The sequence below is a fragment of the Carassius auratus genome, chromosome 38, assembly GCF_003368295.1.
Source record: "Carassius auratus strain Wakin chromosome 38, ASM336829v1, whole genome shotgun sequence".
Classification (NCBI taxonomy): domain Eukaryota; kingdom Metazoa; phylum Chordata; class Actinopteri; order Cypriniformes; family Cyprinidae; genus Carassius; species Carassius auratus.
Window position 1 is genome coordinate 14,805,409 of NC_039280.1, and position 14,482 is coordinate 14,819,890.

The 14,482-nt window shown below is 37.7% G+C and overlaps 1 protein-coding gene across 6 annotated transcripts in view; it reads right to left on the reverse strand.

The window, feature by feature from the left end:
- Positions 1–14,482, reverse strand: part of dlg5a (discs, large homolog 5a (Drosophila)) — a 63,465-nt gene that overhangs the window by 3,109 nt on the left and 45,874 nt on the right. For 3 of the 6 annotated variants that reach the window (XM_026224339.1, XM_026224340.1, XM_026224341.1), the window contains exons 17-31: positions 13,615–13,735; positions 11,857–12,001; positions 11,406–11,530; positions 11,221–11,310; positions 9,782–9,950; positions 7,046–7,208; positions 6,193–6,326; positions 5,936–6,100; positions 5,130–5,403; positions 4,279–4,427; positions 3,451–3,621; positions 2,278–2,474; positions 2,045–2,188; positions 1,645–1,772; positions 1,286–1,395 (exon numbers count right to left, since the gene is read on the reverse strand). In XM_026224339.1, the coding sequence (XP_026080124.1) occupies positions 1,286–1,395; positions 1,645–1,772; positions 2,045–2,188; positions 2,278–2,474; positions 3,451–3,621; positions 4,279–4,427; positions 5,130–5,403; positions 5,936–6,100; positions 6,193–6,326; positions 7,046–7,208; positions 9,782–9,950; positions 11,221–11,310; positions 11,406–11,530; positions 11,857–12,001; positions 13,615–13,735 (2,285 nt within the window). The remainder of the gene's footprint in view (positions 1–1,285; positions 1,396–1,644; positions 1,773–2,044; positions 2,189–2,277; positions 2,475–3,450; positions 3,622–4,278; positions 4,428–5,129; positions 5,404–5,935; positions 6,101–6,192; positions 6,327–7,045; positions 7,209–9,781; positions 9,951–11,220; positions 11,311–11,405; positions 11,531–11,856; positions 12,002–13,614; positions 13,736–14,482) is intronic. The other 3 variants (XM_026224342.1, XM_026224343.1, XR_003277782.1) reach the window with 3 other exon arrangements.

Here is a 14,482-nt window from a genome sequence, read left to right on the forward strand (position 1 = left end):
TTACCCTTTGTTACCGCCTTTACTGACGTAGAAACCACATGACAACAGTTTGTGGACAAATGTGGAAGTAGTTTCACGACAAACTTCAACTAGAAAGAGATGCCGATCTCGCTTGTGTATTACTCGACATTTGAGTTGTTTTGATTCATATCTTTACAGAAAACATATGCTATTATAACGATCAACAGGATTAGTATTATGGGGCATACACGCCAAACGCAGGGCATCGCATCTCTAGACCCGCGCAAGGACGCGTCTGATTGCGTCTTTGCATTGACTTTGTATGTAATCTACTCACGCAAATCGTTGAACTCGCGTTATATCCATAATTTATGTTTCCATCTTATTTGATGGCCGTCAACGGTTGGGTAGAAGACAACAAATCCCATCATTCCATGCTCCTCCTTAGCGTCATCAAACCATGGCAATTGTTATTGTTTTGATAGTGCGCCCTCTAGTGGCAGGTCCTACAAACTGTACCTTTGAGTCACCGTACATGACATGATGTCATGAGCCAGAGTGCTAATGAGAGCAGGACTGATTAACTCGAGTTGCCTTTATATTAAGTAGGTGCTAGTCAGCAGGTCCAAGATGACCGGCATTAATTCCCATAGTGATTGAGTGCAGGCTTCTAATCCTTCTGGGAAATCACCAATTTAAAAACCTCTGTTGGGACGACTCCACACTGAAGTGCTGAAAAGCCCTGAAGACACGGTTATGCAGCGCTATCAGAATAAAGCTGGGATTTATTGTTCTTTTAAGTCTCACACCCGAGAGAGCTATCAGTACAGTATGCTGTGAACCCGGGATATGCATATTAACAGTCTACAGTCGGCTTTAATTTTCTTCGTCTGATAAACTGGGCAGGGGATCTCGCAAAGCGGCCTTCAGCGGACAACCTTGAGCACGAGCGAAGGAGAGCGACTCAGACAGAAAGACTGAAGCGGCATCCTACGCTGTTATATATGCGGCCCTATATCTCTGGAACATTATAGTTAAATTGAGCCGAGATTTTCATTCATTTAACAGCAGTTCTTCCAAGTCAAATGCAGCCTACACAGTAAAACTGCTTTCCACTTCCCAAATGTCTTCAGGGCCCTGAGGGAATACACAGGAACTTCTTGGCATACAAATGTTCCAGGAGGGCTTTAAAGAGAGTGAGTGAGTGTGTGTGTGTGTGTGTGTTTTTGGATGGGTCCAACAAGGACACCCAAGAGCTCAGCTGGCTCTCTTATCTCCCTGCAGTATTGGAGAAGTATGTGTGAAGAGGGATGTGGACACTTACTTTATCTGCTTTGAGTTTTTGTAGCGAATGAAAATGACGATTGGGTAAATGTGAACGCTGTGAAGCCGTTCGATAGCGTGAGGTGCAATGTCAAGCAAACAGTGACAGTCCTACGAGAGAGAACGACACACAGCACAGAACAGAACAGGTCTGAGTCACGTTACACATATACAGCATGAGCGACTGCAAACAGAGAAACAACAGCTCACTGACAGCACATCAACGTCAACCTCAGGCTCTTCATATACATCTAAATAAAAGATTTACCAGATTTGAGCTTATTATTGAGGGCTATACTGTCTCAATTTAAAATCATAAAAAATTGGACTAAGACGGGATCAGCAGAAGTGTAGGAAAACCTTATCTGTGATCTCCTTGATGGAAGCAACAGTAGTCACATCAAAATGGCCACTCCTGCGTTTGTAGTCGATGAAGAGAAAGTCTTTGACCCCACGCTCGATGGCCTGCTGGGAAGCCTTCATCACTTCTGAATGAGCAGAACAAACAAAGGTCAGCACACTCATATTCAACACCATCATTAGGCTGACCAGCAAAAAGTTATAGTTGTAGTAAACAGCAACAATAAATTAGGCAACTAGAATGCCTAAATGATCTGCAATAATGTGTTATATTGACATCTGTATTTTGAGAGAGGTGTCAAATATTATTAAAACTCACAACCAGAACTGAGAAATCTCAATGCCATAGATTTCAAAAATCTGAGTTCACACTGCAGTTAAAGAATTAATGGACATTTACCAAGCATACATCTGCTGAACTTCTCAGGGGATTCCTTGACCAGCATGTCTTTAACCGGATCCACCAGCGGGCCGAGGATCAGAACCGGTCTGGGAGACGTGCAGTCAATCTTCTGCACTCTCTGATAGGCCAGACTCACAAAATCTGACCACACCCCCAAAAAACAGAAACCAGGATTTCAATCTCATCAAAATGCTAATTTCACTGCATTATGAGATAGCGGAGAGTCTCACCATCTAGGAATGGAATAGAGTCTGTGCTGATGGCGTCCAAGGCTACAGCATCTTTCCCATCTTTGGAGCTGCTCCGTTTGTGCTTCTGTTTCCTGCGGAAGAAGGATCTGCGTGCGGCAGCAGAGAGGGTCTTACTGGAGCCCGCCTCGTCCTTCAGTTCAGTCATACTGTGTCTGCGGTAGATCTCCTGATCCATCCTACAGCAGAACAGGAGTCCAGGTTACACAACTGCAGTCGTCTGTACAGTTTGTGTCATACTGTTATCTCCTATTATTCACTTCATTTAATAACTTGTCATAACCTACGTATACACACATTTTTGTGTCTGAGGTAAGCTTATGCATTGTTCCAAATACACTAATTCATTGCATTAAGTTAATTCTAACTAGTGGTTGAATTAAATCAGAAAATATTAATCTTGTATGTATCTAAAAGGCTATAAAGTTATACATCTATTCCACGAATTGTATGTACTCAAGATTGCTGAAATTAAACACTAACTTTAAACATTACAACATATTCACATAATACTCATCTAAAATTATATATTAATAACATTAAAAAATAACATAAAAAATTTTTTTTTTTCTATATTAGCAAAGTGGGAATGGTTTGCATCTGATGCAAGAAAGTTGCCAAATATCAGTCAATATTTATACACTACCATTCAAAAGTTTTGGGACAGTAAATTTAACTTTTATTATTATTATTATTATTATTCAAAAAGGATGTTTTTTATGTCCAACATTCATTTGTATTATTTGTATTTTTAAATACAGTAAAAACACGAATATTTTAAAATATAATTTACACCGTTTTCTATTTTAATATATTTAAAATGAAATGTATTCCTGTGATGCAAAGCTGCATTTTCAGTATCATTACACCAGTCTCCAAAGTCACATGTTCCTTCAGGAATCATGCTAATAAGCAGTTTTGTTGCTCAATAGAAATTTCTTGTTACTATTAGATGAAAACAGTTGAGCTGTGTAATAAAGCACGGAAAGTGTGGAACTGTTTTACCCCCAGGATTTGTTTTTAAGTTTGAAGAACAGCATTTATTGAAACAATCTTTTGTAACAACCAAAGTCTGTACTGTCAAAAAAAGAATACAAATATAAAATATAAATATGATGCTTCATATAGATCGTGCCTTGTGAGGGTGTGACTCACATATATTTGCTAGGGATTTGCCCTCTTCTCATTTTTTGTGCATTTTCATCAAGTTGCCAGGCCATCCAGGTGCCAAAGTTGCCATTTGGTAGCGTGTCATCCACATAGAGGATGTCGTCTTTCTTAAAAGAGAGGTCGAGCTCAGTCTCAGCCACTCGGTCATAAAGTGCTCTGGAATAGAAAAAGGACATGAATAATTCAACAAGTGACAGCACTATACATAGGGAAAAGCTGTGGCGTCTGCAAGAACGAGGTAATACAAGACAAATGAAAAGAGTGCAGAAGACAAAGAAAAATAAAGGAAGGAAAGAACGAATGAAAAATTCAGGAAAAAGCCGGGACAGAGTCGATCCCTCATTCCTGGGCTTTTAGCAGCCAGCCATAACTCCTCATCCCTGCTCATTCATGACATGTGGATTGACGGAGATTATTTACTGCCTGTGACATCATGGGAGAGCAGGCATAAAAAGCGCCTGCAACAGCTGCGGGCCACAGAATTTCATTTGCAGAGACAAACACGGCTATTTCTGAACAGCCCTCTTCCATTATTCTTTTTCCACAATGCATCTCTGTCTCCGACGGTCTAATTACCACAGCTACTATTATAGAACACAAATTATGGAGATTTGGTGATACAATCTTCACCGCCAGATGCAATATCTCACCCTGCATCTTAAACATAATTAAAGAGATTAAAAGAATCCCATTGCAGCAGTTTTCTCACATACAGTATCTATATTTAGAGCAGCGCACACAAGGCCCAAACACTAGGCAAGGTTCTTGGGAAGAGGTACGTGGCCATGAATGGTGATGTATGTGGATGCAGACCTGATATAGAATCCATCTCCAGGAGTGTCCTTCAGCTGGTTGAACTCATCCAGACGATGCTGGACTCTTAATGTCACTGTTTCTGCAGGCTTCAGCATTTCCAGATACGCCTCCTCAACAGTCTTATTCTTCATACTAACCGTGCAATACTGGATGAAGAAAGAATGACAGAAAGGGTGCAATCATGTTGTTTAAATATCCAATCTCTAATGGCAAGTTTGTAGCTTGTATGCCACTATGAATGAAATACACTGGGAATAATTATTTTAACATTGGTTACAAAAATCTATTTTAAGGCTTCCTGATCGATTTCCATTCCATATCTAATAAAACTTGTAGCATAACACAGTGACTTGAAGCAAATAGGTGCTGTTCCCATGGCTGACACATACCTGAATACATCCATGCCAGGAATAGGATATTACCAATTACACACCATGCACCAGAAAGTACAACGATAAAAAAAGAAAAACTGGTCGATAAAAAACATTGTTAGGATTGCATTCTGACATTTGGATGAGGCTGCATGAACCCTAGCAAATAAGAGTGAGGCAGGAAGGAGTCCTTAAACCAAGTGAGCAATTTTTATTCTATTTTTTTTAACACTTTTGGTTCAGCTGTCTCAAAGTCAATTGTTTTTTTTTGGTGCCTGAAATAAGGTCACAAGATGTTTTTTATCCTATAACAAAATATTTGGTCAATTATTTTTTAAGGTCAGTGCAAGGCATATAACACTCAAGAAAAGGGAGTACAATAATTATTTTGTGTCTTACAAAGAACTGTTGTCTAACCATTTCTGTTCACAGAAGTTCCTAAAAGCACTACACAGGAAGAGCAGTAGCTCCATTTACCTCAAGTATCATGTCCCCAGGCAGAAGACCGTCCACTCCTCTGGCAGGACTGTCCTCTTCCAGACTCTCCACAAAGATCCCCTGCAGGTTTCCTCCACACAGCTGAATACCCAGCTCCCCCTGAGTCTTCCTCACCATTACCAAGCGAGGCTCTGGAACTTTTTTGGAACTCTCAGAAGACATCCTGACATTGAGGAGCAGAAACTGGCTGGTCATGGATTTTGTGTTGTGTGACCCAGGCTTTTCCAAAGTGTAAGCTGCTTGTTTATGCTTCCTTTGAGAAGAGCAATATTTTTTTTTGCCAAACTGTTAAGCATTGCACATATCCTTCCAAAAGAAAGCATTTCAAAGAATGTTTGGCAACAAGGTCAGTGTGGTGGTGAGAAGAAAAGAAAATGGTAAGAAGGTGGAATATACCTATTATACAAAAAACACACCTTTCTAGTGACGTGCCAGACTTCTCCAATCATTTTTTTAAATCACAATTGACTGGAAACACATTCATATCTACCTCCAATTTTAAGTGTGATCTCAAAAATCTAATCAACAACCGGTGGATAAAATCAAGTGCCCACCATATATTTTCATTCTTCCTCAAAAATCTGTTTCTGTTAGATTTATCATAATATGGAAGAAAAGATTTGTTGCCGTTTCCTAAAATAGTGAATCCACTAGTTGCTGTCATTGTAGAGCGTTCCAAATCTGTCATTTATGTGATTATATTCAGTCAGAACGCTGTCTTAAAATGCATCTGCTATTTAGACAGTAGACAGTAATGCAGATTACTGTTTGTATTTGTGCAGTACCTGATGAAGCTGTTGGGACTGGTGGTGGGTGTGGTCTGCTTGGAGGACGGGGTGAGCGTGCCTTCATCCTGTTCACTCAGGGTGTCTATGGTGGAGTGGTTATCTGGGGTGGCAGCTCCACTGCCCTGCGGGGTGGACTGAGTGCTCACTGGCTCCAAGCGGGAACTATTAAACAACATGGCCAAGAATAAACCACCCCCGCTTTGAGATCAAAGCTACATTAACCTGAGCTAAATGAAATGGAAAAAGGGCTGTACCTGGAGCGAGAGTGGTTGCCGAGCTGATACATGTGTGGGTTGTACTGGGCCATGATCGTGATGGTGTCATACTGCTGGCCAATGATGAGCCGTGCTTGCTGCTCGGTGGCATTGCGCAGGTTTATCCCATTGTACTGAGGGTAAGAAACAAAAATCTATTTGAGTTGCATGATGCATTTTAGCAGTTGGCATGGCATATAGCTTTACTGATCGCAAGAGAGAGATATATTATATATATATATATATATATATATATATATATATATACATATATATATATATATATATATATATATATATACATATACATTATATATATATATATATATATACACACACATACATACATACATATATACACATATATATATACATACACAAAATATATATATTTGCTGTTCAGCTAAATTTGAAAACATTACTTAAGTAAAACTGCATAAAAGAAATAAATGTAAAAAAATTTATATATATATATATATATATATATATATATATATATATATATATATAATTTTTTATTTTATTAAGTGCAAAATAAAAATATGCATAAATTATGCATTCAATTGCATAAAACTGCATATTTGCATAAAATTGCATATAACAGCATAAACAAAGTAGAAAATAAAATAAAGCTTCATCAAATAAAATTGCATATAAAAAAATAAATAAAATAAAAGAACTAAATAAAATAAAAAAATAAAATGTCTTGGGGTGTGATAGTCATTGATTTGAAGCTTGAAATAAAGAAACAATGTAGACAGAAAATATACTGGACTCTTTAAGTGGGCTGTATTTGATAAACCTTTATTCATCCTTTGCTCTCAAAGTCCAGCTGTGTTACTGATGTGCTAACCTCCAGTAGCTGGTCTCCATACTCCAGCCCAGCCTGGTGTGCGATGCTGCCCCCAGTCACCTTGGAGACAAAGATCCCTCCATTCTCTCCACTCACGATGGAGATGCCCAGAGGCTCCGCCCCTTTGTGCACGATGACATTCCGCGGCTCCTCCAAGTACGGCCTGTCAGAGCGATAAATGCGGGTGAGTTTCAAGATCAGAGATAATCAACAGCAGAGACAGAAGTCGGTCTGCAGGGCTTTAACCAGGGTAGATACTGAAATACTGTGACAGAGGAGAACCATGCAGGTGGGTGTACAGCAAGAGACATTTAATGAACTGGCAGTTTGGAGGACTAACTGCCATACAGGCACACAGACAGGGTAGAAAGCGGAGGGAGGTGTGCATACAGGACTTTAATAAAAGATCCAGAAGGTTATACACGTATTCTCCTAACCTAAATATGAATGTATATATACCCGATTTACCACCCAAACAAGTAAAACCATTCTTTAATGTAACAGCTCCAGGTCCAGACAAAACAGCAACACTTCACTGACAAGTATACCACGTTTCCAAACAGACCTCTGTATTCCTGAGTAAAGAAATTATGAAAGCTGCTGTAAGCGATGATAACCTACTGTCTATCATCTACAAGTCAGAAACGGGTTCGATTTCTCAAGACACTTAATTCAGAGATACCTGACATTTAACACATGGCAATAATTCCTTACAGCAGCTTTTAACTCCCTTTAGCAATTGTGGTTGACTGATTGAGGAAAAATCTGGATCTTTTCAGGATGAGAGCAGCCAAACGGACATGCAAATCATAAATGTGTCTCTCCAAAACCTTAAGCACTTAAATACACATTTACTCCAAAAACAGCCAAACCTGCTCTGTACAGATTTAACATTCATGGGGAATCTCTTGCTGAGCAGGTTAATCAAAAAAGTCAATTAGAACCAGCGGGGGAAAATTACCCAATAACACCAATTAAACTCCACTTGACTGAAAATGGTGAAAGAGATTTATAAACCTGATCCCCTCCATGTAGTCGTATCAAAGGGATAGTTCACACAAAGATGAGTTACGTCATATTTACTCACTCTCATGTCATTCAAAACGTATGATGCTCGTTCATCCTTAACACAACGAAAGAGATACGATTTAAGAAAAGTGAGAGATTTCTGTCCCTCCATTGAAAGTCCATTCCACCAAAATGTTCAAGCTTCAAAATGTACATAAAGAGATTGTATAAGTAATTTATATGATCAGAGTGGTTTAATCCAACAAAATTTATTTGAACCGATTCAATTTGGATTTTTTTCCATAAACATATATACTATATAAATGTATATTTCCTATAAAAATTAATCAACATGCATACACTGAGCACATCGAAAATGGTAAACAGAAGCTCAACCGCACTTGACGTGAGAACCAATGAGTTTTGTTCTTGCGTGTCGGTTAACAATATGCATGTGCAATGATTAATATTAATTGCTTTGGTAACACTTTAGTTTAGGGACCAATCCTCACTTGATGCTTATTAGCATGCATATTAACATATTGGCTATTTATTAATACTTATAAAAGCACATAATCTGCGTGACTATACTCTACCCAATACCTAAACTTAACAACTATTAAGAAGCAAAATATTAGGAGCTAATTGAGAAAAGTCATAGTTAATAGTTTGTTAAAAGGATTGTTATAGTGTGACCATCTCTTTATATCTCATGTAAAGCAATCACATCTTCTTAGAACACTTGAAATATACTTTTACCTTTAAAAGTAATCACATTATTACTTTTAACTCTACTATGTACCAAAGTTGTTTTTTTTAGATGGAGGGATAGAAATTTCTATCCTTATTTGTCTTACAAAAAATTAAAGTCTTGATTATTATAAAAAATTTAAATTTTTATAAAAAAAATTATTAATTTTTATAAAAAAAATTAAAGTCGTGAAGGGGAGTAATTGTGGACAATTGGAATTTTTGAGTGACCTAACAATGTAAATAAAACAAACTAACAAAGGCCTCGCAAAAAAAAACAACAACACATTTTCATGGTCTTTGGTTTGCCTTAACAACTAGCTGACTAATCAGTCAAAGTCATTGTGAACTGCCATCCACAACCCATTTTACTCTGGTAATGTAGCATTTCCATGTGGTAAATGCATTTCTCGTAGCCTGGGCTGTATGCTAACACAATACAGAGAAGCAGGGATTTCTACAGCCAACCTCTTGGAGCAAACAATAGGTTTGTCAGGCATTCCCTGTGCATAACTGGCAGGGAACAAACCTCAAGCTTCTGAGAGAGGAGAACCTAGGCCTAGCAGCCAGAGGGATTCTCAGAAAGGATCTGTTACGGTACAGAGATCTGAAAGATTCAGAGGAGCAAAGAAGAGAGGAGAAAAACAGATTGTGAAAGAGAGACACACACAAGGGACTCTGGAGGAAGACAAAGACGTAGAGAAGAATTATAATAAACACAACTGGATTGAGTGAGTGACCTAGCTGACAAAACTCCACTCAAAGCCGATCTGAGTTTTATATGATGGTGCAGATTAAAATAAGTTAAAATAAGCGACTGATCCTTCAACATACAATATTTTAAATTCACACACAGTCCAATTATTGGAGTCAGATAAAGGGCTTCTGAGCTGTGTGTGGATAAGAGCGAGCTGTTGCTTGGCAGTCTGATGAAGGGGCTGTGTGCAGCAGGAAGGACCCGAGGCAGCGCGAGTGTACCTGTCTTTTCTCCGCTCTCCCGTGGGGACGGGGCTGACGGAGATCCTGGGCAGGGTGGAGATGGAGCTCTGAGACTGGCTGGAGGCGAACGAGGACGTCTCCAGATTGAGAGGAGACAGGGGTGGAGTGACCAGACTGGGACTGCTGCATTCTGAATGAGACAGGGACCCTGATCAACAACACACAAACAACAATCAACATGGATTCTAGTCTAGACTCAGGACTAGAACACGACCACAATCCATACAAACCTCTATGTTTATGCATTTGCCATCAAGGCCAAACAGACTCTAAATGTTTACTGCAAGTATTAATACAGAGCAAAAATTTACTCAAAAATAACATACAATAAAATACATAGTAACATTTACAGACAGACACTACAATTTCAAAACTTTGTGGTTGGTTTATTTTAGTATTAATACAGTAAAGCCATTTATAATAAGATTCCTATTTTAAATGCATGCTGTTCTTTTGAACTTTCAATTTTTTCCCAAATCTTGAAAATAAAATCACAGTTCCCTCAAAAATAATAAATGTTTCTTAAGCAGCAATTATTAGAATAACAGAATGACTTCTGAAGGTTAGTGATTGTGAAAATCTTTCTTCTTTGCATTACAGGAATAAATTACATTTTAAAATGTATTCAAATAAAAACCAGTTGCTTTAAAATGTGATAATATTTCACAATAGTACAGTTTTAACTGTATTTTTGGTCAAATAAGTGAAATCTTGGTGAATATAAGAGACTTCTTTAAAAACATTACAAATAATTCACTCTCATACTCTTGTAAAAAAAGCTAAAACATTAAAATCATCAAGATTTTCACAATGCTGACACTTGCTCATTTTAATTCACCTACAAAATGATCACTAAAACACAAATATACATTATTATTGATCTGTTCTAGTACAAAAGGACATTTTGGTGAAAAGATCAGCTTATTTCCACTACTTTGTATATATTTGACACTGAAAATAAATGGAGACTTACATTTGATCTATGAATCGCTATTAGTTATGAAAGAAAACCTCTTTGCCTCAGGTTATTTATTCAGCCTTCCAATCTTCCAGTATACACAAATGTCAGACTTGTTTGTGCAAAGAGTTCTCCACTTGACACGTCTTACTTGATTTAGCTTAGTCTGACATTTTAATTGCCTTTCCCGTTCCGTATTGCTGCATCTGGTGGTTATTTAATTTTACATGCTGCAGTGTGGAAGACAACACTGCATTAAAAATTCCAATTACATTTAATTCAGAAAGAATTAAATAACTTGACTAACGGTAAACATATAGAAGTGAGGTGACAGTGTAACAGTCTACTTGAAATTTTTATTGAAGTATGATGCCTATCTATACTTCTGTACATATGTAGTAAGAGGTGTTCATTTTCCAAGAGGGTTTCAGATCTGCTGGATTCACGAGAGGCGGCTCACCTCTTTCTGAGCCCAGCATTGAGCGAGGATAGCGCGGCGTGGAGGGAATCTTGATCCTCTCTGTGCGATACTGCAGATTATTTGATGAACCTTCAAGAAGCAAAAGAGAGAAGGTGAGGAGAAAAACACTCAAGTTACAGCAAGAGGGGTAAGGTTGATATATATGATTAACGCCAGAGACTGACCGAGTCTAGCGCTGGACGGCAGGGAGTTGGTGCCGTGTGAGGCCCGGCTGCTCCGGGACGAGTCCGAGTAGTCTGGGGGGGGCTTCTGGCTCAGGTCCAGACTCAGATGCCCTTGATGCTGAGGACTGAGATGGAGAGAAGAAAACACTCATAATGTTCTCCTGACAAAGTCAATAGTTATCTTGTTTATGAGCTACAATGACTTCTTGTGCTTGGCCACAACATAACTAAAGGTTTGGGGATCCAATGTATATCCACTTGTATACCACTTTTGATGATTTTATTGGTCTATATTTTCATTGATTGAAGTTACTTACATAAGACTTAGAGTAAAAGATTGAATATTGCCCCTTACAAATATTGCCATATTTGATGGATACAGTCTTCAGTAAGTCCAGTAGATGTGTTATTGTGTGTGTAAGTGTTGTTATCTCGGTGGGAACTGTGGTACCTGGGGTGTGTGTGCTGCTGATTGATCTGGTTGGGGACAGTCGGGCAGTTGTTAGTGTGGACTCTGTGACTGCGCACCATGTAAACGGGGTTCTTCATAACGGCCGTTACTGCAGAGCAGGGGGACAGTCCTCGATGTGCTGAGTCTGGAGTTGAAACACAACCACATAATAACCAATAAAACACTTCAATGAGAAACACACATTCCCCTTCAACTGCCCACTGCGCTCAAATCTCTCATCTCTGCCTCAATTACTGTGGCTACTGCTCTCCTCACACCATCAAAAGTCAAAACTGGGAGATTTGTCACAAATAGAGCAGAGAGTATGGCCTGAAATGTAGAAAAAATAAAGGAGTGTTTTTTTTGAATATTTGGCTAAGTGAAAGGTGCAAACCGTTCAGAAAATGCTGATTGCCCTGCCAACTGTCCATCGCTAACAATTTTATTTTCTATTCATTTTCTGTGGGTTGCAATTTTTGACACCCTGTTGCCAAAAATTGGGAGATGTGAAGTAGTTTTATTTGAGTGTGACTATTATTATTATTATTATTATTATTATTATTATTATTCATTTAACATTAAATAAACATCATTATTAAAAAGACAATTTATAAAATAAACTAATGCACAAACAAATATACAAGCACACACACACACACACACACACACACACACACACACACACACACACACACACATATATATATATATATGAACAAATTCAATTAAATCAGGGTTTTAAAATTTGGCACAAATTATGCTGCCGTAATTTGGACTTGCTAGTTTTTGGATCAAATGCTGGTTTGTACTTCATAAATCTATATTTCTCCTAAACTAAAGACAAATACTCATTATTAAATAAATTTGTGTAAAAAGAGTGAAAGCAGTACATCAGTAAAGCTCAACCAGTTATGAAAAATAAAAAATAAAACATTACTTGTTTTCTTGTCATGCTGTAGTAAGTGTGAAAATGTAATTTTTGAAATATGAGGAAAATCATGCAGAAACAATTAAATTTATGGAATTGGATGGCAATCCGCTTTATTATTAAAAAAATCTACTTTTTTACTGATGTCACGCTTTGGCTTTTGCTTGTGTTGAGAATCGAGTTCCACCGGTAAAGCCAGCTGCTCCGGGCGACAGATGAGCAGACGGCGGGGAAGCTCGGAAGGCAGCCATCCCGGCCAAAGCTTGAATACTCAAATCAAGTAAAAATAGACCTCATTATCACACAATCCCCATGTGAACTACAGTCACATGACAGAGGCACCAACCAGAACCCACCGTAGTTTGTCCTGTTTCTACAAAAATCTACAGTCCTGACAATGTGCTTCATGTCTTTACATGAGAAAATAAAATTCAAAATGTCATTGCATTAAATGGGACCTAACCAGTAAGAATAGCCTTATGCTGCAGGAAAGAGATGAATGCATAAAACTGAGCCCCGCATTTTCATCCTTCCTAAGCAATAGCATGAGCTTTCAAAGATGAAAATTATAAATGGGTTTCATTCGGTAAATCAACAAGCTCGCTGAACCATATTCTACATGATTATCATAAATGAGCAATTCAATTATTCAGGACTGCGTTCACCATTAAATTAAGTAAAACATTAATTTTGTAGGCTGCCTTGATCAGAATAAAGATGAACTGCAGAGCAAATGCAGACCGGGAGAGAGTAGGAAGAGTGTTGTTAAAGAGATGCATTGAAATGCACCATGGGCGACTCGGGCTCTGATTAGGGCGGCTGTAACTCACTGGGAGGCAGGGTTCCATTATAGGCTGTAGGCACAAAACCCACGCTGTGTCTGTGAGGTCGATTAGGAGAGGAACGCAGCATCTCCCTCTGCTCCACAGAGTCACCATCATTTGAATAACTCTGCCAAACACACACACACACACATAGAATTAGATAACGCAGAATACAGTTCTACAGAAAGTTTCTATGCATTATAGAATATCTTAAAAAATATATAAAATCAATGATTTTTAATTCTTTAAATGATATACAAAATATGAATGTATTTGCTCTGAAATGATCAAAAAAAAGTGGATTTTTAAAAAGTCATTCAAAAAGTCATTTAAAATTTAAATCAAAACTGACAATCTTAAACGTTTGAAATGTAGCGTACATGCACTAATACAACAATAATAAACAACCATATGTTTTGCCATACATTTTTCCATATCCTATGTAGAGAATATTAATATTTTAGAGTGATAAATCATATTCAGAATAACATTTTCAACTGCATTATCTAGTCAACCATCTGATTCATCGTACAGTTTAAAGAATTGAAAATATTTTCAGATTTGCTACTGAGGTTTAAAACCTGTGATGCTGCTAAATCTCTCTGACTCAGTGATGTACTGCCACAAGATTAAAAAAATGCAATTAAAGTTATTGTGAAATTCATAATACACTAGTTTTTATTTTAAACTGACAGTAATGTATGAGAATGACAAATATGATGAATACATCTAAATAATAATAGAATTAATTAAATATCACTTAAGACAATATGTATCATATTAAAATACATACTTTAGGAATAAAGTACATCATTTAATATGTACATGAATAATTCTAGATTATATTACAATAATTAGCATATTAATATACTAA